The sequence below is a fragment of the Bufo gargarizans genome, chromosome 5 (genome assembly GCF_014858855.1).
Source record: "Bufo gargarizans isolate SCDJY-AF-19 chromosome 5, ASM1485885v1, whole genome shotgun sequence".
Lineage (NCBI taxonomy): Eukaryota > Metazoa > Chordata > Amphibia > Anura > Bufonidae > Bufo > Bufo gargarizans.
In genome coordinates, this window is record NC_058084.1 from 153228687 (window position 1) to 153243721 (window position 15035).

The following is a 15035-nucleotide window of genomic DNA, read 5'->3' on the forward strand; positions in this document are numbered from 1 at the left end:
AGGCATTAATGCAAAGATAATGCTCTTATAATACCAAAGCCATTACTTAATCTGCATCCTGAATGGCCAAGTAGAAATATTTTAACTTAACGTTAGTGGTTTTTAATTGCTAATTGTGCTTAGTACATTTATGAAAAACTGGAAAATGCATCCAATAATAATTTTGCAGGTACAGACATGAAATTGTATAAACAGGGATCTAGAAAGGATAAGCGTTCCTTGGGTCCACCAGAGGAAGTCGCTCTCAGGGCTCAACCCCTATATCATCGATAACTGATTCAAAACCTAAGACCCGGACGCTAGTGGACAGCGATCTTTGGAGCTCATTATGGCTTCATAGACTGGGCCCACCAGAGGATCTTCTGGTGCATCAGTTGACCAGTCCAACCCTGGAAAGGTCATCTCAGCAGTATTCAAAATGGGGCTTCCATCTTGAGTTTTATTCCTGCAGTGAACAAGCTTCTTGCAGGATAGGTAAGGCTAAAACCTGCTAATCTGTTTATTTCTTTAATGCAAGAATGATGGAGAGAACTATCATTCTCCTTATTTGCTAACGCTGCCATTTACTAATGTGAGGTGTTAGTGGGCTGACACTGACATCCTTGAGGGTCTATAAAAGGACCTTTCTAATTAGTCTATTTAGAGAAACCACATTCTTAAGCACATCAAGATCATACCATAGCACTAGACCATATTTTTATTGATCATTTTGATCAATATACAGTAGAGCATGTATAGAGCATGTAGACCCCCAATAAAGGTTGGAGATTATACAAGAAAGCTCTTAAATAGAGAAACATATTTGATTTTCATTTTAGTTACTTGCTCTCCGAAAGGTTTCAATTGAAAATATAATCGTATTTTGCATTATTTTGAATTATCAATAAAGGATAGACTTTACATGCTTTTATATGTGTTTATGTAACATGCCAGTATGTGTTTTCAGTTTAGATTACAGTCTATCTATCTTTGGTTTGCTGATTACTTGTTAAAGCATGTGACAAGAAGCACTATGATTAACACACTGTGGATAAGAAAGTTGGGTTAAATATACATTTGTAAGTAAGATCAAAGGCTAGTATATTGCCCCAAAACATGTGTGTGGGGTATCTGTGTCTGCACTATTAGATTTCCTGGCTACAATACAGAGAATACTGTTTTATGGAAGCTGGAATCATTATCTTTGTTCATTTTATTCCCCATGGAATATCAATTCTAGAGCATCTTTTCAACTGTATGTTGTTCTGTCCCTCAGTTATTGCCACTAGATATATGTTAAAGGGGTTATCTAATAACTAACATAAAAAATTAACATCATAGTTACATAGTTACAAAGTTAATACAGTTGGAAAAAGACATAAGTTCATCAAGTTCAGACAAGGGATAGGTGGTGAAACGAATCCAGAAGGAAGTGGGACTCAGATTTCTACACATTTTCATAAGCATTAATGTAATTTACTTTTAAGAATTCATCTAAACCCTTTTTAAAACTGTCCAGTATTCCTGCTATGACCACGTCCTGAGGAAGTCTGATCCACAGATTCACAGTTCTTACAGTAAAGATGCTTTGACTCTTCTGGAGACTGAACTTTTTATTCTCCTCTTTCATTTAACCCCTTAAGGACCCGTGCCATACATGTAGCTGATTTGGCGGGTGCAGGTGCTGCGCCCGCCTGATCAGAGGCAGTTACCGACAGCCAGACCTCTGCCGCATACGCCAGCATCAGTGATATATAATGAAGTTTCAAATAAAAAAAAACTCCCCTTTCCCAAAATAAAACAGCTAAAATTGTAAAAAAAAATAGAAAACAAATAGAAAAACAGACATACAGTATTTGATATTTCCACGTCCGTAATGACCAGCTCTATAAAAATATCACATAACCTAATCCCTCAGATGAACACCATAAAAAAAAATTGTCACCTTACATCACTAAAAGTGCAACACCAAGCGATCAAACAGGTGTATACCCCCCAAAATAGTACCAATAAAACCGTAACCTCATACTACAAAAAATTAACCCCCGACTAAAACAATCGCCCAAAAAATAAAAAAAAATATGCCTCTCAGACTGTGGAGACACTAAAACATGATTTTTTTGCCCCAACTGCCTGATTTGCATAATGATAAATATCTTCATATCTCGGGAATGCTGCAAACTACAAAATACTGTATAAATAAGGTATTGTTTTAATCAACATGATCAAACTTAACAGACAATATACTGACATGTGCTGAATAAAAATAATATATTTGATATTAATTCAAGCTGGAGAAAGTAAAGATTCACACAATCCTAGTATGTGAAAGTTTAAAATGTTTGGTTTGACAGCCTGACAATTCTAGATGGGGATTAGCCTAAGTTTATTGATAAAGAACAATATTCAAGCACATTTGTCTCCACTGCTTTCAGACAAGAGCACTTCTAAACAAGAGGTACTAGAGAAGACATTTATTCATTCAATCTGACCAATAGCCTAATAATATGCCCAAGAGAAGAAAAAAAGATCTATCTTGCTAAAACCTTTAATAAAGTTTACTTTTCTCTTTCTCTATATAGTGAATTTCAAGGTTCTATTAATACAAATTGAAATTGGGTTAGAGAAGATAGACAAAATAAATAAGAGAAGGCAATTACAGATCCCATTAAAATAGCTGCTTACCTTCCTGATTCAAAGGTAAACCACGTGGAATCCCTTCCATATCTTCTTAAAGAGCTTAGAGGCCACATAACCAACTTCACTTTTGCATTGTGAACATCCCACAGGTAGATGTTTTCATGTGTGATCTGCATTGTGCATTCTCCATAGATGTCTAAATTTGGTGTTGGCATAAGATATACATTGAACCTCTCTAGATAAGATTCAAGAAAAAAAAGGAGAACGTGAGCAAAATGTTTAAAATTGATTTGAATTAAATATAACATGATCAATCAATCAAAACTGGACATTTAATAAATGTAGTATAAGTGTACTGGTTCTGGGACACAGTAGAACTAAAACAAAAGAAGAATGGCTCAGAGCTAATAAATATGAATGCATAATTTCATTTTTACTTAAATCACATTACATAAAAGTGCGGTAGTATATTTAATGTATTGAAGAGCAGAGCATGCTGTTCTGGTGCTATCCGGTCATTGCATACTGTGCATATTACAAAACAAGATGTAACGTGCATGCCATATATAATTGTGTGTCAAAGTAACATACAGTAAAGCTGAAAAAGAAAGCTCAGAAACTACCTCAGCAAATCACTCCTTATATCCCAAATAAAGGTACAAATTAGAAGACAAATGTACCATACAACCAGCCAAACTGAGGATAGTGTATTATCCTGGTCTAGATTACGGTTTATGAATTGCATCCTATTGTGAACCTTTACCTCTGATGTAAATGTGATCTTAGAGGTAGTAGATGTGTTTTTGTTTCAGTCAATATGTGGTTGAAGTTTGGCACGCTTTTTTTATAATGCATGCTCTGTACATCTTGTTTTGTAATATGTGCAAGTGTCTCACAGAAGTGAGTACACACCTCACATTTTTGTAAATATTTTATTATATCTTTTCACACTAAAGATATGACACTTTGATACAATGTAAAGTAGTCCGTGTACAGCTTGTATAACAGTGTAAATTTGATGTGCCCTCAAAATAACTCAACACACAGCCATTAATGTCTATGCAACATGAGTACACCCCTAAGTGAAAATGGCCAAATTGTGTCCAATTAGCCATTTTCCCTCCCCGGTGTCATGTGACTTGTTAGTGTTACAAGGTATCAGGTGTGAATAAGGAGCAGGTGTGTTAAATTTGGTGTTATCGTTCTCACACTCATACCAGTTACTGAAAGTTCAACATGGCACCTCAAGGCAAAGAACTCTCTGAGCATCTAAAAAAAAAATAAACAATTATTGCTCTACATAAAGATGGCCTAGGCCAGTGATGGCTAACCTTGGCACTCCAGCTGTGGTGAAATTACGACACCCAGCATGATCCATTTATTTCTACTGAGTTCTGAGAGCGGCCAAGCAAGGGGGGCATCTTGGGAGTTGTAGTTTTACCACAGCTGGAGTGCCAAGGTTAGCCATCACTGGCCTAGGCTATAAGAATATTGCCAACACCCTGAAACTGAGCTGCAGCATGGTAGCCAAGTCTATACAGTGGTTTAACAAGACAGGTATCACTCAGAACAGGCCTCCCCATCGTCGATCAAAGAAGTTGAGTAGTTGAGTACACATGCTCAGCATCATATCCAGAGGTTGTATTTTTAGAATAGACAAATGAGTGCTGCCAGCATTGCTGCAGAGTTTATAGGGGTGGGGGGTCAGCCTGTCTTTGCTCAGTCCATATGCCTGCACCAAATTGGTCTGCATGGCTGTCGTCCCAGAAGAAAGCCTTTTCTAAAGATGATGCTCAAGAAAGCCTGCAAACAGTTTGCTGAAGACAAGCAGACTAAGGACATGGATTACTACTGGTACCATGTTCTGTGGTCTGATGAGACCAAGAAACTTATTTGGTTCAGATGGTGTCAAGCGTGTGTGGCGGCAACCAGGTGGGGAGTAAAAAGACAAGTGTGTCTTGCCTACAGTCAAGCATGGTGGTGGGAGTGTCATGGTTTGGGGCTGCATGAGTGCTGCCGGCTGTGGGGAGCTACAGTTAATTGAGGGAACCATGAATGGCATTATGTACTGTGACATACTGAAGCAGAGCATGATCCCCTTCCTGGGTCTCAGGGCAGTATTCTAACATTATAACAACCCCAGACACACCTACAAGACGACCGCTAAAGAAGGAAGATAAAGGTGCTGAACTGGCTAAGCATGTCTCCAGACCAAAATCCTATTCAGCATCTGTGGTGAATTCTCAAATGGAGGATAAAAGAGCACACAGTCTCTAACATTCACCAGCTCTGTGATGTCATCATGGAGGAGTGGATGAGGATTCCAGTGGCAACCTGTGTGTTAGGATGGTAGTGTCAATTGAGGCTCACCTGAGTCAGAGGACACCCGAGCTGGAAGTATGGAGTCCAGTGGCAAAGGCCCGCAGAAGCAGGAGGCAGGTAGCGTGGTCGATCAGTCCGGGTCGGCAGCAGAGAGGGCAGCGAGGTAACAGCAGGAGTAGATGGAGGCGTGGTCGGTGGTAAGCAGTGAGTCAATGCAGGCGGCAAATCAGCGAGGTCAAACGGTCCGGGTTGGCAACGAGGGTAAAACAGCAATAGTGGTGGAGGAGCAGAGAGGAAGCTTGCTACAGGCTTGGAGGCACAATAACCAGCAAAGGGCTGGGTTCAAGGGCTGGGTTTTATAGGGAAGTAGCAGGTGCAAGAGATTGGAATAATCAGCAGGTCAAGGCAAGGACAAGAGAGGTAGTTAGAAGTTAGCAAGAGAATAGTCCAAGGAGAGACGGTAGCCTAGTTGGTAGAGCTACCGCCTGGGACATGACTGGCCACGGGTTTGAGTCCTGACAGTACTCCCCCCCTTCCAAGGTGACCTCCGGGCACCGCAGGGGAAGGTTTGTCTGGGTGACTCAGATGGAACTCCCTGACAAGTCTGGGGGCATGAATGTTCTCCTCCAGTTCCCAGGAGTTGTCTTCTGGAGGATAGCCTTTCCAGGAAATCAAGTATTGGATTTTGCCCCGGTGGAGTCTGGAGTCAAGGATCTTAGAGACAATGTACTCCTCTTCGCCTTGTACCCTTACTGGTGGTGGGGGGGGAGGATGGCGGCCAGGGAAGGTGTTCTCTACAAACGGCTTGAGAAGAGAGCAATGGAAGACTGGGTGCACCCTGATGGAATGTGGGAGGTCCAGTCGAAAGGTGACTTCATTAATCCGCCCAGAGATCCGGAAAGGCCCCAAGTATTTTTGGCCCAGTTTCTGAGCAGGTACCTTCAGTCTTAGGTTTCTTGTGGAGAGCCACACTTGATCTCCTATCTGAAAGTCCGGAGCGGGTCTACGACGTTTGTCTGTCGCCCGCTTAAAGCGTCTCTGAGCCTCAAGGAGATTATTGGAAATGTTCTCTTGTGCCTCTTGTAAATTTGCCAGGCGTTCGGCCACAGCTGGAAGCGTGGAGGTGATGGGCAGGCGTGGGATGAAAGCTGGATGCAGGCCAGTGTTGGCGTAGAAAGGACTGTAATGAGTGGAACTGTGTTCCGCATTATTGTAGGAAGGTGGTCCAACCAGTCATCCTGCAAATAAGTGATGAAACAACGTAGGTACTGCTCGAGGGTCTGGTTCGTTCTCTCTGTCTGCCCATTAGACTGGGGATGGAAGGCGGAGGACAGGTTTACCGTGATCCCAAGGGCCAGGCAGACGTCTTTCCAGAATTTAGAGGTGAATTGCACTCCTCGGTCAGAGACCACATCATCCGGAACCCCGTGTAACCTAAAGATTTCACGCAATACCAGGTCAGCCGTCTGTTTGGCGGTGGGTAGGCCCTTGCAGGGGATGAAATGCGCCATCTTGGTAAGGCGGTCCACGACAACCAAGATGGTGTTCATCCCTTTTGAAGGGGGTAGGTCAACTACAAAGTCCATAGAAATTGAACCCCAAGGGCGGGAGGGGATGGGGAGTGGTCGCAGCAGCCCCACGGGTGAAGAGCGGGGAGTCTTGTTGCGGGCACAGACCGTGCATGAGGAGACAAACCTTTTAGTATCTTCCTTATATGACGGCCACCAGAAGGAGCGGGACAGGAGTTCCTGGGTCTTTCTTATACCTGGATGGCCAGCCAACTTGGTATCGTGGTTATATTTTAGTACCTCGAGCCGTGCCATTTCTGGTACGTACAGTTGTCGATCCAGGTATACCCAGAAGCCACCCTTGAGGGTGAGGTTGACGTCTTCTGCTGGGTGGGTGAGGAAGGGGTCCTTTTCATAAGCCTTCTTGATTGACCCCAGGAGTTCCTTTGGGTAGGTAGCTCCCAAGACCTTTTTTTTGGGTAAAATGCTGGCTTGGCCCTTGTTGTCCTGTGAAGGTTCAGAGAACATCCTGGAAAGGGCATCTGCTTTGCCATTCTTCGACCCTGGGCGATATGTGATAATGAAATTGAATCGAGAAAAAAAAAGGCTCCATCTGGCTTGTCTGGCGGAAAGCCTCTTGGCAGAACGGATGAATTTGAGGTTTCGGTGGTCAGTAAACACAGTTATGGGATTGATGGCCCCCTCCAATAGATGTCTCCACTCCGAGAAGGCATCTTTGATTGCCAGCAATTCCTTATTCCCGATGTCATAGTTCCTTTCTGCGGGGGACATTTGGCGAGAGAAGAAGGCGCAAGGGTGTAAAAGCATCTTTTCTCCCGTACGTTGTGATAGGACAGCGCCTACTGCGGTGTCGGAAGCGTCCACTTCGACTGTGAATGGCAGTTCGGGATTAGGATGGATCAGAATTGGAGCAGACGTGAAGAGGGATTTGAGCTTTGTGAAGGCTTCCTGTGCTTCGGGTGTCCAGGAAAAGGGCACAGTCTTTTTGGTTAACTGGGTAATTGGAGTAACGATTTTTGAGAAGTTCCGAATGAATTTTCGGTAAAAGTTGGCGAAGCCGACAAACCTCTGTATTTCCTTTTCATTCTTAGGGGGAGGCCAATCTATTACAGCCTGAATTTTCCAAGGATCCATACTCAGCCCTTCCGGGGAGATGATGTAACCGAGAAACTGGGTGGTGGTCTGTTCGAACTCGCATTTCTCGAGCTTGATGTAAAGAGACTGCTCGCGGAGTCTTTGTAACACCCTGCGGACATGTTCGCGATGTTGTTCGAGATTTTCCGAGAAAATTAAAATATCGTCCAGGTATACCACTACGAACAGATCTAGCATGTCCCTAAGGACGTCATTAATGAAATGTTGGAAAGTGGCTGGGGCATTGCAAAGTCCGAAGGGCATAACTAGGTATTCAAAATGTCCGTATCGTGTGCGAAAGGCGGTCTTCCATTCATCCCCGGGGCGAATGCGAACCAGATTATAGGCCCCTCAAAGATCGAGCTTCGTAAACACCTTCGCTGCCCGGAGTCTCTCGAGAAGTTCCGAAATCAGGGGGAGAGGGTAACGGTTTTTTACCGTAACATCATTCAGCTTGCGGTAGTCAATGCAAGGGCGTAGAGAGGAGTCTTTTTTCTCCACGAAGAAGAAGGGTGCTCCCGCAGGGGAGGTGGAGGGTCGAATGAAGCCCTTCTTTAGGTCCTCGTCCAAGTAGTCCTTCAGGGCCTTGAGTTCAGGCTCCGAGAGGGAGTAGATGCTGCCGAAGGGTATTTCAGCCCCAGGTAATAATTCAATTGGGCAGTCGTATGGTCGATGCGGGGGCAGCTTGTCTGCGTTTTTTTTGTCGCAGACATCCTGAAACTCGCTATATTGTGGAGGCAACAGCTCCTTGACAGTTGGTTCCGAGATGAAAGATTCTTTGGGCATTGGGGAAGCAGGTTCATGCAGACAGTTCGAAGAGCAGAACTCGGAAGTGAACTGTAGACAGCGGGTTTCCCAGTCCACCGACGGATTGTGAGTGGCTAACCACGGGATGCCCAAGATCACCGGAAACTTGGGGGAGGCAATCAAAGAGAAGTGGATCGTCTCGTGGTGGTCGGTTTTAATGTGGAGCTGTAAATCTGCGGTCTGATGTGTAACTGGTCCCGAGGAGAGTGGAGACCCATCCACCGTTTCCAGATCGATGGGGGCTGTCTTGGTTACAAGCGGAATGTTGTTCTCGTGAGCAAAAGTTAGATCCATAAAATTGTCGCCAGCTCCGGAGTCGAGCATTGCAGAACAGAGAAGTCGTCGATCCCCGATGGTAATGACAATTGGAATGGTGAAGTGGGACCCGGTGGCTGCTAACTCAGTTGTCTCTGCCGTCACCGGTGGGGTTGCGGCCTGCCGCTGCTCTCGCAGTTTAGTGACGGCAATGGTTCTGCGGGATTTGTTGGGGCATTTGATGGCAATGTGCCCTGGCTCCCCACAGTAGAGGCAGAGGCCTTCGGCCAGTCGTCGTTCTTTTTCTGCTACGGACAGAGTCTTGCGACCTGCTGGGTAGTAGAGGAGAAAGAGTAAGTGGGTCTGTCGCCTTGGAACCAGAGCCTTTCCTTCCTTCTCTCGGTGAGCCTCTGATCAATACGGACACACACCTGAATGAAGTCGTCCAAATCATCCGGGGCTTCAAGTCTGGCAAGTTCATCTTTGATCGCCTCCGATAGACCTCGCCAAAATTGGCTCCTTTGAGCAGCTGGATTCCAGTTGGTGTCTGAGACCCAGCGGCGGAACTCGGCGGCGTACTCGGCGACAGAGCGTCTTCCCTGTCGAAGACTGTGTAGTCTTGCCTCAGCTGTCGCACAACGATTGGGGTCATCAAAGACCTGGCTCATAGCTGTGATGAAAACATCCAGATCGTGCAGCAGACGGCTATCGATTTCCACGTATGGAGACGCCCATGCCAGGGCCTCGTCCGTCAAGAGGTTAACAATGAACAATACTTTCTTCTCGTCAGTGGAAAAGGGGGCCGGATGCATCCGGAAGTAGATACGGCACTGATTGAGAAAGCCCCGGTACTGGCGACGATCTCCATTGAATTTCGAGGGTAGTGGCATGCGGGTGTCTGCAGCCGCGTACGTCCAGGAGTTGCCGTTGGAGCTCAATGATCTCCCCCTGTTGACTCTGTACCTGGCCTTGGAGTAGTGAAAATTTCTCCTGGTAGGTGGTGCCGAACTCTTGCAGCTCAGACACCTGCTTGCGCAGGGTGGCCATTACGGACTCCATTTTTTTTTGGGCTGGTTATTCTGTTAGGATGGTAGTGTCAATTGAGGCTCACCTGAGTCAGAGGACACCCGAGCTGGAAGTATGGAGTCCAGTGGCAAAGGCCCGCAGAAGCAGGAGGCAGGTAGCGTGGTCGATCAGTCCGGGTCGGCAGCAGAGAGGGCAGCGAGGTAACAGCAGGAGTAGACGGAGGCGTGGTCGGTGGTAAGCAGTGAGTCAATGCAGGCGGCAAATCAGCGAGGTCAAACGGTCCGGGTTGGCAACGAGGGTAAAACAGCAATAGTGGTGGAGGAGCAGAGAGGAAGCTTGCTACAGGCTTGGAGGCACAATAACCAGCAAAGGGCTGGGTTCAAGGGCTGGGTTTTATAGGGAAGTAGCAGGTGCAAGAGATTGGAATAATCAGCAGGTCAAGGCAAGGACAAGAGAGGTAGTTAGAAGTTAGCAAGAGAATAGTCCAAGGAGAGACGGTAGCCTAGTGGGTAGAGCTACCGCCTGGGACATGACTGGCCACGGGTTTGAGTCCTGACACTGTGAAGCTTTAGTAAACTCCATGCCAAAGAGAGTTAAGGCAGTGCTGGAAAATAAGGGTGGCCACAAAACATTTTGACACTTTGGGCACAATTTGGCCATTTTCACTTAGGGGTGTACTCACTTTTGCTACCAGCAGTTTAAACATTAATGGCTGTGTGTTGAGATATTTTGAGGGCACACCAAATTTACACTGTTATACAAGCTGTACAATGACTACTTTATATTGTATCAAAGTGTCATATCTTCAGTGTTGTCCCATTAAAAGATATAACAAAATATTAACAAAAATGTGAGGGGTGTACTCACTTTTGTGAAATAAACTATCTATATCTATCTATCTATCTATCTATCTATCTAGAGAGCATATATCCACTACAAAATATAGTTCACACTCCTTACCCTAACGCACAGTGCTGCACCTCTGTACATCTCCTCCCTCATCTCTGTCTACCACCCTACTCATGCTCTCTGTTCTGTCAATGATCTAAGATTAACATCCTCAATAACTCAATACTCCCCACTGCCCCTCATTCTTTAGAACAGAACACCTTCCTCTGACAGTAATCCCCACACCCAATGCACTGCTCTATCTAGTATAAAGATGGCTGGACCACTTTATGAAGCAATCAGTTTTACCTTTTTGTGTCACCCCGATTGTAAGCTCTTGCGAGTAGGGCCCTCACTCTTACACCCTTTCACACGGACGAGAATTCCGCGCGGGTGCAATAAGTGAGGTGAATGCATTGCACCAGCACTGAATCCGGACCCATTCACTTCAATGGGGCTGTGTACATGAGCGGTGATTTTCACGCATCACTTGTGCGTTGCGTGAAAATTGCAGCAAGCTCTATAGTGTGTGTTTTTCACGCAACGCAGGCCACATAGAAGTGAATGGGGCTGCGTGAAAATCGCAAGCATCCGCAAGCAAGTGATTTTCACGCATGGTTGCTAGGAGACAATCAGGATGGGGACCCGATCTTTATTATTTTCCCTTATAACATGGTTATAAGGGAAAATAATAGCATTCTTAATACAGAATGCTTAGTAAAATGTCCATTTAGGGGTTAAAAATAATAAACAAATTTAACTCACTCTATCCACTTGGTCGCGTAGCGGATCGTTTCTTCTTTCTACTTTCTTCAGGACCTGGCTAAAGGACCTTTGATGACTTCACTGCACTCATCACACAGTCCATCACACGGTCCATCACCGTGGTGATATACCATGTGATGGACCATGTGATGAGCGCAGTGACATCATCAAAGGTCATTTAGCCAGGTCCTGAAGAAAGTAGAAAGAAGAGGAGATCCTCTACGTGACCAAGTGAATGGGGTGAGGTAAATTTGTTTATTATTTTTAACCCCTCTATAGACATTTTACTAAGCATTCTGTATTAAGAATGCTATTATTTTCCTTTATACCATTTAAACGCTTTGCGCTCGCGTGGAAAATCCAGCATTTTCCCGCAATGCACCCGCATCTTGTCCGGCCCTCACACGCGACGCCTGTGTGAAAGAGGCCTTAGGGTTTCAATTGTATATTAGCCTGTAATCTTTTACTGACTATTTTGATTTGTACATGGACCCTTGAGGAGATTTATCAAAACTGGTGTAAAGGAAAACTGGCTTAGTTGCCCATAGCAACCAATTAGACTCCCACTGTTATTTTTAACAGCTCCTTTGGAAAATGAAAGGTAGAATCTCACTGGTTGCTATAGGCAACTAAGCCAATTTTACTTTACACCAATTTTTCATTTGTTGTAAAATGGATAAACCAAAAAGACCCATCACTCCTGGCATATCTATTTTGAAAAATCCTTGAATTGTTCAAGAAATCCTTCAGAATCTTTTATTATTCTGAGAAATGTATGAATATATTGTTAACAGGGTGTTGACATTTTGGGGAAGTTTCTTTTTTCACGCTGACAGATACACACCATGTAAGGAAACACCCCTTTAACAAGGGGAATGGTAAATAGGGATGTGTTTTCAAGTTCGGCTTACAAGGTTCGGCTTCGGGTTATCTCAGAATTCCGTTATGGATTCCGCTACCACAGATCATAACAGTTCATGGTAGCAGAATCCATAATGAAATTCTCAGATAACCCTAATGGTAAGTTCAGTTGTCATTTTATGTACCCTCATTCAGGGGGAATAAAGAGAGGAATGGCAAAATGAAAAATTGGTATAAAAGATTAAAAAAAACAGACATTCAAAAAAACTGATGTCAAAAGATGTGACAGATCCACTTTAAATACTGTAGCAAAATGCACATAAATGAGCTTGAAATTGTATTGTGAGTGAAATCAGAAAAAAAAATATATTAAACAATATTCCATAACACTATTAGTTATGTAGAATCATAATGCTGTGTACCCATATGCAGCAGATGAGTAATATTTCTTAACATTAATGGTTAATTATGTTCCAAAAGCTGTAAAATAACGATAATGAAACAGACACCAAAGGAAATGGCTTTTAAGAATTATTAGTGTAATCAATAGAAGCACATGAAAAATGTGACTGTTAAATGGCTTTAGGCCTGTCATTGGTTATATCATTCATTCAGCTGACAAGCCTGTTCCAAGTGCAGAAAAACCTACAAACACTATCGTATTAAATATTCAACAGGTTCCCATCTACTGTGCAGAGGAATCTGAATCACCAATAACGAAAGCACAAAAATACTAAATCTAAAAGACTTTTACAGTACATGAAAAAACTGTATGCAAGAGCAGAGAGTTTAGTGTTGCATAGTATGTTAAATGTGTTGCTTGTTACATACTCTTTAATTTAATCTTAATTAAAACATTGATATGTTTTGGTGTAAAACACATTATTGTTAAGGTCTGAAGAACAATACTAGAAATGAGCAAATTATTCAAACATTTTTCCAAAAATTTGCATTTCTTTGTAAGTAGTGGGTGCAATGACAGGGAGCAGCGATTACACCATCCCCCGTTATTTTACCCTTTAGATGCCACATTCATACTGTAGCTGATTGCGGCATCTGATATAAATAACTGAGTGTACAATAAAAAATAAAAATATAAAAATATACATATATATATATACCTAGCTGATCCATTTGCTTGCGATGGGCCAGCTGCCGCCATCTTGATTGAAGATCTGGCGCAAAATCTTGTGCAGCCCGTGATCACGTTGGCTGGTGTGCTTATGTCATATGTGACTGCGCACAGGATTTTTTGCCAGATCATCAAGCAAGATGGTGGCGACCGGCCCGTCGCGAGCAAATGGATCAGGTAAGTATTATTTATTTTTATTTTTTTAACTATTTCAGGTTAAATCGATTCACTATCACGAAGCACAAGGAAATTCTGCAATCAAATTTATCCTGAAATTCGGCTCGAAGTCCACTTAGCGAATTTCAATTCGCTCAACAATAAACAATACAATGTAAGCATTTTTTTCTAGGAATAGAAGCAAATTAAATATAAATCCTAAAAAAGGATTTTCCAACTTTTGTTTTTAATTTTCACCCCAGCCTGTGATAAATGGAAAAATCCATATTCACCTGCTCCCTGCAGCTCTGTTCTGGCTCCCTGGCTCTCATCACTGGTCTTCCAGTATACAGTAAGTCTCTAAACCTACAGATGGACAGAGTCATTGGCCAGTTATTAGCTGCAATGAGTTTTTCCATCAGGAAGTTTACAGTTGAGGAGTGGAAGACCAGTGATGAGAGCAAGGGAGCCAGAACAGAGAAGCCGGGGGCAGGCGAGTATGGATTTTGCCACAGGTGGAAATAAAAAACAAACTTGAAAATACCTTGGGGGTTGCCTTGTGTAGGAAACTTATTATCAGACATGTTAAATAGGAATTTTGAGTTAAAGGATAACTGTCACATTTAGACCCTAATTTAAATTTTCATATATGTAGTTACTAATAACATGATATTCCAGAATCAGTTACTATTAGACGGACTTACCCCATATTTAATAAGATTCAGCCCTTAGCAACCGGTCTGCATAAAACTGCAATTTCACTATTCAGTTAAGATGGCCGCCACTGCCCTCACCCTGAGGCTAATCCTGCCTGCCCTCACTAGCCAGTAACAATAGCCCCCAAAAGTGTCAGTGCCTAGCAACCCTATTTTAAGCACAGGTAAAAGTAGGCAGTACAGGGAACAAAAATGTGGAATTAAGGGGCAATTGAATACACACTGAAAAGTTGAAATAGGGCCTCCAAGGTGATATTAATCACCACAATCTAATATTCAAAAAATAAAATAAAAAATACGACAGTTATACTTTAAATAATTGGGTTAGAACACTTATACCATCATGATGAGACATTTCCTCATATTGGATGGGAAATATAGTGCAGCATGCTTCATTGACACCATGACAGAAAACTGATGGACCCAATGGGTCATCCATCAGGTGACTCATTGATCCATTGGGTGACCCATCCATTGGGCACCAATGGTGTGAATCATAGGACAGATCCGGGATTCCTTTAGGCCTCATGCACACGACCGTTGTTGGGTTCCGTTGTTCCGTGATCCGTTTCCGTTTTTGTTTCCGTGCGTCTTCCTTTATTTTTGGAGTATCACCAGACATAAAGGAAAGTAAAACAAAAATCTAAGACAGGTTTGCCATGCAAACGATAGGAAAAAACGGACGCGGACGCGCGGATGCACGGACGCGCGGACGCGGATGACAATCTTGTGTGCCTTCGTGTTTTTTAGTGGTCCCATTGACTTTAACCACTTCAGCCCCGCTAGGTGAAACCCCCTTCATGACCAGGCCACTTTTTACACTTC

The 15035-nt window shown here is 43.4% G+C and overlaps 1 protein-coding gene across 1 annotated transcript in view; it reads right to left on the bottom strand.

Annotated features, from left to right (window-relative positions):
• DOK6 (docking protein 6) overlaps positions 1–15035 on the bottom strand; it is a 570713-nt gene that overhangs the window by 373678 nt on the left and 182000 nt on the right. Inside the window, exon 5 of the mRNA XM_044295419.1 lies at positions 2665–2854. Coding sequence (XP_044151354.1) covers positions 2665–2854 — 190 coding nt within the window. The remainder of the gene's footprint in view (positions 1–2664; positions 2855–15035) is intronic.